Genomic DNA, 9,171 nt, shown 5'->3' with positions numbered 1-9,171 from the left:
TTTCCTGCTACTGACGAGAAGGGCCTCTGTCTTACTGTCTGCTAGTTGCAGCCCTACAGATTCTAGCCAATCTCGAACCGAAGCGACACAATGGTTGGCCTTTAGAATGAGCTCTTCTTTATACTTTGCTTCGACTACCACCGCGATGTCATCAGCAATGCCCACTATTTCGGAACCCTCTGATAGACTAAGCCTAAGGACTCCGTCGTACATGGCATTCCACAACAGAGGTTCTAGTACTGAACCCTGGCGTACACCGCCAGTCACCTTAAACCTTCTCGAGCCGCCCTCTGTCAAACATATCAAGGTCCTATCCCTGAAGTAGTCATGAATGATACTCCTGAGGTATTCAGGGATGTTCATTACCAGCAGGGCATCCAGGATGCAGCTCCATCTTGCTGTGTTAAAGGCATTCCTTACATCTATTGTGACAATAGCATTTTGCGCCTCTTCTCCATCTCTTCTCTGCTATAGCCTTCCTGGCCTTTTCCACCACCAACGTGATAGCATCTACTGTGGATCTCGCTTTCCGGAAGCCAAATTGATTCCTGGAGAGGCCTGCCACTTCTTCTGTGAACTCTTGTAGCCTATTTGCAGTGACCTTCTCCAAAGCCTTCCCAGCCGTATCCAGCAGGCAAATTGGTCGACAGGCTGAAGGTTCTGATGGCCTTCCTTTGCTCTTTAGGATCAGAACCGGGCATTGCCTTTTCCATGGTGAGGGAAAGGATCCCTCACGCAAGTTAGAACTAAAGACATCCAGAAAGAGATCTGATCTGGTTTCCATTGCCTCCTTCAGTGCTACATTTGGAATAATAATAATCTTTATTTATTCTGGGATTGATCCCTTTAAAATAATTTAAAGGGATCAAAATTAGGCTTTAGAGCCTTAGAGGAAATTACAAAGTAGAGATGAAATTACAAGATGTCATAAAATAAAATAATACAGTAAATTTAAAAATATACAATTAAACAACCGTAATTAACAGAATATATAAAAGTAATGATAAAACAAATAAAATGAAACCACTTGTCATATCATAAAACATAAGATGACTTTTGATAGTAAATAAAAAGGAAAAAAAAAAAGGATAAAAAATCAAATACAATTAAACTAAGAAGTAATAAATGAAAAGATATAATTTCTGCTAGTGTACATATTTACAATTATAATCGAAGATCTAAGACATAAAATATAGAAAATATATAAAGCTTTTTTGAAACTTTCAATTGCTATTCTTCCGGAATTGGGTGGACAGAAGGTAGTCGAAGATATGGGATTTGCAGATTGGAAGGATGTTAGAACTTCGAATAAAGGAGGGAATAGAATTCTATGGGGAAGAGGAACGGATGAGGAAAGATCTACTAAAGGCTACGGTTCGATGGACAGTTACATATAAGTCTGGGGGTCGTGAGCGGGTATTGCGGGAATGCACTGAGGACTTAAATTGAAGGATATCCAAGATGTACGATGGACGGCGGGATTGGATAACTAGATAGAGAAAGGAAGGAAGTAGTGCTCCGACTGTTGATGAGGAAGGACCTACATTGATGCTCTCTCAAGGATTATCCCCACCTTAGATCGCCTTTTCAGAGCAGGTAAGACTTGTTTTTCCACCGCTCCGTATACTAGTGCATGCTGGGGGGAGTGGGTGTGAGTGGTTGAGTCTCGAGGGACACCAGTGTGAGTCGGGACTCCCAGGGAACAGGAGATAATCTATTTGGTAATATTTTTTGTGTTCACTACCCGTGGTACCAGGTTTAGTCTTTTGTTATTATTTTAGTTATTATTGTTGGACCTAGGTGTATGTGGACAGGAGGTTGTTACTGTAAAATTTGTTATCTTGTGTGGGGACTATAATTCCAAAATTTCAACCAATCCAGAAAATTAGGAAAAAAGTATTTTTCAAAAACACCTCTTTAACGTAATTTCTTACGTAAAATAGGGTGTTTTCAATATTGACTATGGAGGGAGTAAATAAAAAAGGAATTGAAGTGTCGGATAAGAGTGGGAGTAGCTAAAAACCATTACCCCAGACAATAAAATCCCAACTTGATAAGGAATACAAAATGGCGGAGGGTTATCCTAGGCCAACGGGAAGCAGCAGTGAGGCGGACAGAGACTCAGGGCTTGACAGTAGAGATAGTAAAATGAGCCCGAAACACAGGAGATCAAGAAGAAAAAGAGCACGTGAGGAGGAAGAAAGGGTGCGGCACCAGCCCCGATGCCACAAAGATCCAGCAAGACGCCAATCTGCAGGGGAAAGAACATGGATATTGACGAAAGCTCTGATGGAGAAATGCAGGAGGATGTAGGGTCAGGGCCATGGAAGATTCAAGGACGAAGAAGGAAAAACATAAAGGTCACCCAGACACTGGAAACGCCACAAGAAGAGGAGCAGAAAGGAAAGAAAAAGCTTACTTTCGCTGGCGTCCTAGCAAGTATACCAGCAGTCCCGCAGAACCCGCGGGAGACAGCGACGTATGTCTGCTCTCTGAGAGGGCATGCAGAAGGGTGGACTGCTGGAGACATATACAAAGAGCTCCCGTCCCCAGAAGATTTGCAACAAATTGGGGAAATCAAGATGGTTAAGGTGACCCAGAGAGGTAGCGTCCTAATCAGGACTGAAGGCGCTGACCAGGCTCAAAAACCTATTAGCTGGGGAAAACTCAAGGATAAGGGACTGGAGGCGAGGCTCACAATGGCACACAGACCTCGCCTGGGGGTAAGGGGGGTACCTAATTTCTGGAGTCCTAGAGAATTATCTTTGGAGTAAGATCCCTATAGACATGCTGAAAGATGAGAAAGACAGGAGGGAGTGGTTGAGACCCTGCTTCTCTACTCCTGCGAGGGGCGGACTCACGAATATGTGGGTGCTAGAGGTGCACCAAGCAATGAAGCTCGCTCTGATCACATTGTCAGCGGAGGATGGTGGAGCTTAACCATCCGCGATTACCTCGATCCCCTACTCTGCCTCTGGTGCCAAGACTATGGACACCCTGCTAAAATATGCATGAAGGACGTATCGTGCAGGTGGTGTCTTGGAACAGGGCACAAAATCAAGGAGTTCCCAGAAAAGAGTAAGGGTGCAGCACCATGCTGCAGAAACTGTAAGGGCAAAAGCAGTGTAGGGAAAGATCTCTGACATTGTGCGGGCAGTAGGGAATGCCCGGTACATCTGGAGATGATGGTCAAGCAGGCGAAGAAGACCCGGTATGCGTTGGCTGCAAATCCTGCAGGTCAATATGGGATGATGAGACGAGTGGTCGAGGACGAATTGAGAACTCTCGCCCGAAGTGTTGACATCTTCGCGATTCAGGAGCCATGCTGTCGAAAGAATGTGGTCACAGGTTTTGGAACTACGTTGAGGGTGGTCGGTCTAGGCAGTGCCGAGAGGAGGCCTAGAGCAGCGATTGTTGTTGTTAACCCTGTTAACATTATGGAAGTGAAGCAATTCACCACCGCAGATCAGGCGGCATGTTATGTCAGGGGGCCAAAGTTGCCTTCGCTCTGGTTTCAGCATATATGCCACCACGACAGGCGAATGTAAATATCAATCTAGAGGATAATATAGCTACTGTAGAGGCTGTCGCGCTAAAGTATAAAAGCTCGATAGTCTGTTCCGACACCAATTCATGGAGCACGGCCTGGGGTTCAGTTCGTACAGACGCTATAGAAAGGTTGGTAGAAGAATGCGTGGCGAGGTGTCAGCTGGTTATTATGAACGAGCCTTCTGGTCCCACATTTGTTGGAGCGTGGGGCCAGAGTTGGATAGATGTGACACTTGCCACAGCTCCCATAGCAAAGCGTATTGCAGACTTGACACTATGGTCAGACACAAGCTACGACCACCGGGTCATAGCCTTCAGTGTGGTGGAGGAGAAAGGGGGTGCCCCAAAAGTATAAAAGGGCTTTGTGACCCGATCAGCGAACTGGAAAGCTTTTTCCAGTGAATTGGAGGGAATACTGACTGACAGAGAATGTGAGGAGATAACCCCGATAGATGAGGAGACCGAGATTGATCAGAGAGTGGCAATGCTTACAGGCGCCATCACTGAAGCGGCGAGTATTACCCTCCTTCACTGATGGGCGAGAGTATGTCCAGTCCCATGGTGGGCGCCGGCTCTAACGCAGTTAAAAAAAAAATACTACAGAGCCAGGTATAGGTACCAGGAGTGCAGAAACGACAAGAGGAGGCCTGCACTCCGAGAAGACTCTAAGCATAGGTATAGGGTATACCGAAGTGCAGAGTGCGTTGCCAGAAGAAGAAATCCTGGGACGAATTTATCGTAGAGGAATCAGAAAAGAATCCCTGGGGTATCCCGTACAGAGTGGCACTGGGAAAGGTTAAGCCGTTACAAGTGATGGCGGCTATTAAAGTGACAGATACCCAGGCAACCACCTTGGAGGAGGCTGCCAAGATGTATATAGACTATACATACCCTAGGAATGATCCGTCCCAGGATAGTGTAGATGATGGATTGGTTAGACGCACCACGTTATACCCACCAGGTACCGACCTATGTCCACGATGGGATATGTGAGACCTTCGTCTTGCCGTGGACAGACAAAGGATAGGAAGGCCTCCAGGACTAGATAGCATAGATGCTGCAATCCTCAAAAACAATGCCCCTTATATCGAGGAAGAGTTGTTGGATATATTCAACGAGTGTTTGGATAAGGGGTACTTTCCAAACAAGTGGAGGCTTGTAGACGTGAGACTGCTCTACAAGGGACAAAATGTTTTCTTTTGATGGCTATAGCATTGTAACTATTAGGTGTAAAGATGTCTATTAGGCATCAAATTAAAGCCTATTTAAAGTCCTAAAAGAGAAGATATTTTTAGTTTATCCATTAGAGTAGTCATTTTCATGATATTAACAAAATAAGTTCAAAAACTGTTGATTTTTTGTTTTTTTGACCAAATGATTCCATTATGACTATATATCATTCTTTGCAACAATTATGTGTATAGATGTCTATTAGGCATCAAATTAAAGCTTATTTAACGTCCTATAAACAAAGTTATTATTAGATTTTACATTGGAGTAGTTGTTTTTATGTTATTAGCAAATAAATTCAAAAAATGTTGATTTTTTGCATTCAGACAAAATGTTTTGCTTATGACGGCTATAGCATTGTAACTGTTAGGTGTAAAGAAGTCTATTAGCCATCAAATTAAAGCTTATTTAACATCATTAAAACAAAGATGTTATTTGTTTTTTTGTAAGAGCAGTAATTTTCATGATATTAGCAAAATAATTTCAGAAAATGTTGATTCTTTGTTTTCAGACAAAATGTTTTGATTATGACGGCTATATCTTTGAAACTATTTGGTGTAAAGATGTCTATTAGACATCAAATTAAAGTCTATTTAACATCCTAAAAACAAAGATATAGTTAGTTTTTTCTGTGAGAGTAGTAATTTTCATGATATAAAAATAAATTCAGAAAATGTAGATTTTTCGTTTTTCTTACGAAATGTTACCAAGTTAATGAACGCTATAGTATTTAACAGCTATTTTTATTATAAACAGACTATCATTATAAACTATAGTTTATACTAACTATAGACATCTGGCACATTTTGACAGACACTGACCATAGTGGAAGTGACGTTTCCTTAGTATACTATATCAGTGTAAAAAAGCAAGGTTGACACTTAGGCAGGTACAAGCTGTCATCTCACAATGGACTTGCATCAGTCTAACTATTTTATGTTTAACATATGTAAGTCAGTTCTCACAAGTCCTTAGATCATGGTCCCTTACCTCCAATTTCTTGGAACCTGGCCACCCTGTTTCTAGTCATGCCTTTTTCCCCTCCCAGATATTTATTTCTAATTTCATAGGCTCTCTAGGCTCCGCCTAATTTCTTAAATTATCTGATTGGTCCAAACCCCTTCTCCTGTTTCACTATTCTTCCTACCCCCTCTTCTCAAGTGTACATATATATTTCCTAGCACTAGATAGCTAAGGAAGACTCTGTAACAGTAAGAGTAACATGTAGTTCTTGTAAATACGTTAGAATAAAGTCATTTTAGTCTTTACTGATTGTTATGTTGTTTAATTGGCGTCCGAACTAAAACGGTTTTAATGAGGGAGAAATTCACTAATCCTAGGTAATCTCGTCTCATTTACACTGTCTTAACCCTAAGAAGATTGAAGAAATTTGGCTGGAAGAACTCACTCAGTACGAGGTATTTTGTCTGTCGAATATTGGCTCACTCACCCGAGGTACCGATACTCTTCAATTCAATTCAGTTTTAGAAAATCACTCATCCGAGGTATACCAAAAACTGGTTATAAAAAAAAAAAGAGAGCTGGTTTATTAGAAAGCCCTGGACTCTAATAAGACAGGTAAATATTCATAAGTTAACCCTGGAATCCGGATATTGGCTCACATAAGCTTCCTGCTCTCCCACCACCATCTTCTTATTCTTTATCCTTAATCCCATCTACTATAGGTAGATTACTTGGTAGAATTAATCTATCAGTTGTTTTATTCATATAATCATTTTTAATATTAAAAACAAATGCTTCTGTTTTAAGATTAAAAGACTAGTGGGTTTGTCAATATTGTGGATCATAGAAGATAAAGGAAAAATTACATATTAATGAATATTAAAAGTAATTTAAAATTATTAAATATAAGTTAAGAAACTCATGTGAAGTCTGATAAAAAAATTATAAATATGTTGGAGTCAATATAGAATATTTTTTTGTGGTAAAATAATGGTCCTTGCTTATTGAGAAAACATATTATTTCACTAATTATTTTCATTTAGAAATCAAATTCACTAGTGTACCTACCTATAAGAATAGTCCGGTTCTAGTTTATTAAATTTCTTCAAAATAATGTATTCAATATATGCTCATTTTTTTATAGGTACGTCTTAATGCATTCGGTGGAAAAAGCAGATTAACAATACATGGAATTACCTTCAAGCCTTTATCTAATATTCCATACCTTACCTTAAATAATTCTTTAAAAACTATCTTTAAATTGGAGAACGTGGGCTCAGCCCCATTGTTTTTTTATTTTAGTTCTGGTAAGTTACAAGTTTTTAATAATATATATGTTATTTCAAAATTACATGTTACTATATTAAAATTGACTTATGTAGTTCCGTTTCGATCGCAATTACCAGTAATTCAGTTTCATGAGTACTTTAGAGAATATTACTTTGGGAAAATTTAAAAAAAAAAATAAAAGAAAAAAAAAGGCACTTTCTAGGGAGGGATAAAAGAAATAGGGAAAACAAACAACTATTTGCTTTAATTTCAAGAGGAAAGTGAGAATATTTAATATTGTCATTAATGATGCCTCAAGGAGTAATGACCATAATCAAATCCAAAACTCCTTAAGCAACTTAAGGATCTCATAGTTAACACCTGTGGCTTTTCTTTCTGATACACCACCACAAACAGATCCAGGTGGCCGCTGTGGGTGAACAATAATTTTTTTCAAAAATTAGAAATAGATCGAGCAATTTTACTACTATGCCATTGATTAAAAAATAAATTTTACCTAAAAATTTGTTATATGTAGCTTATTTATTTCAATCAACACTTTTTCTATAGCTATGTTTTCCTAGGGTTTTGGAAATTGTTCCTATATCTGCCTTAACAAAATCTAAGCATTTAATATATTTTCTTAATTTTTCAGGGAGAAGGGGGATTGACTTGACGATCCTTAACTTATCTATTTGGAACCTGATAGACAGTTCTACTTCCCCTCAGAAAGTTTGTAGATCCGTGACTGTACACCATTTTACATAACTTCATGGTATCTTAAACAGTAGGGATTTATGACCCTTTATTCAATAAACTTCTATTTTCTCCATCACTTTAACGTTAACTTTTTTAACACTCTCAAAGGACTTCAACAAATTTTTGAAAGTTATCAACATCGTGCCATTAAGCCACAACACAACATGGGTTCAATGTGTGCCCACATGGTTTGCAGATGGACTATATCTGAGAGTGTACACAAAGATTTTGTCATCAAATGACTGTTATATACTTTTCCAATAATTTATGCTTTTTGAGGTACACACAAGTTTTCTTTCCTCTATAACTTTTTTTCTTGCTTTTTCATGGGGCTTTATTTTATATTCGAAAATTTAAAGAACTTAAGGTAGGATTTTTTTGGCAAGTTTCATGAAAATCATTATCATAGAAAAATGGATTTTTAAACTATATTGCACGAGCTATTGTGCTCTAATCAGCTATTGCTGATTTTATGCTAAGGAAATATGGGGGGTTGAAGCCCTACAAAAACAAAATAAATAGTTAACAAAATTAGTCTACTCATTATTAATTTTTTTTTTTTAGAATTATTTTATTTTTATGATGTATATATTTTAAGTCCTTGGGATAGCAATTCCAACAATACTTTATAGTTTTCCTTTATTTTCATGTATGGTGGAAATTTACATTTAAGAAACTTCCAAAGAAAGAAATCAGCCGTCGTTTTAAAACAAAACAGAGGATTGTAATTTCAAGTTCCGAGAATCATTCTGGAGAGGTTGTGACTTGGTGCCAAACCTTTATAAAATCGGTGACATATATGCTCGGCATTTGTACAAAAGATGTGAAGAACCTATCGATAACATAAAATTAAAATTAGAAATTCTGAATTTAAGTCAATGTTATAAAACATCTTGATTCATTTTACCATTCAATTAGAAAATTTAATATGTTTAAGTTTTTAAGTTTATTATTAGGTCAAAAAAATTTTAACATATAAATATAATATGATATGGTGAATAGTTTATTAATAAGAAATTATAATACTCCCAAATGTTAATAATCATTTTTTAATCTAGTATCTGTCACTTTCAGAAGGATACTCACTTTTGGGTCTTGAGTATAGTTGAGTTGTTCTAAAACAGCAATAAATTTTTATTTGTTAACGTTTTTCTTTGTAAAATTACTTAGTCTGAGTTGAAGTCTGAATTCTTAGTGTTAACTACTGGTGTTCTTGCCCTGAATCAAATTTTTTAAATAAAATGGAAGAGTTTTTTGTTTATTCCTACTAGAAATATTATTTTAATATTTTAAGAGTTAGCTATTCAAAAATAATTAGTAACTAATTATATATTATCTTTTTCATAACTTATAAACAGTATGTTTATTTTTATTTGTAAAGTTTTCAAACCACTTTTCAGT

General features: G+C 37.7%; 1 protein-coding gene across 2 annotated transcripts in view; it reads left to right on the top strand.

Moving 5' to 3' along the window:
• The window catches only part of LOC106689844 (uncharacterized), a 40,129-nt gene that overhangs the window by 22,976 nt on the left and 7,982 nt on the right, over positions 1 to 9,171 (top strand). For both annotated transcript variants that reach the window (XM_014435031.3, XM_014435032.2), the window contains exon 11: positions 6,887 to 7,049. In XM_014435031.3, the coding sequence (XP_014290517.1) occupies positions 6,887 to 7,049 (163 nt within the window). The remainder of the gene's footprint in view (positions 1 to 6,886; positions 7,050 to 9,171) is intronic.

This window comes from Halyomorpha halys, unplaced genomic scaffold, assembly GCF_000696795.3.
Source record: "Halyomorpha halys isolate HHAL.00 unplaced genomic scaffold, Hhal_1.1 Scaffold1494.1, whole genome shotgun sequence".
NCBI classification, from domain to species: domain Eukaryota; kingdom Metazoa; phylum Arthropoda; class Insecta; order Hemiptera; family Pentatomidae; genus Halyomorpha; species Halyomorpha halys.
Note: the sequence above shows the minus strand (reverse complement) of the source record. Positions and strands in the feature narration are given on the sequence as shown.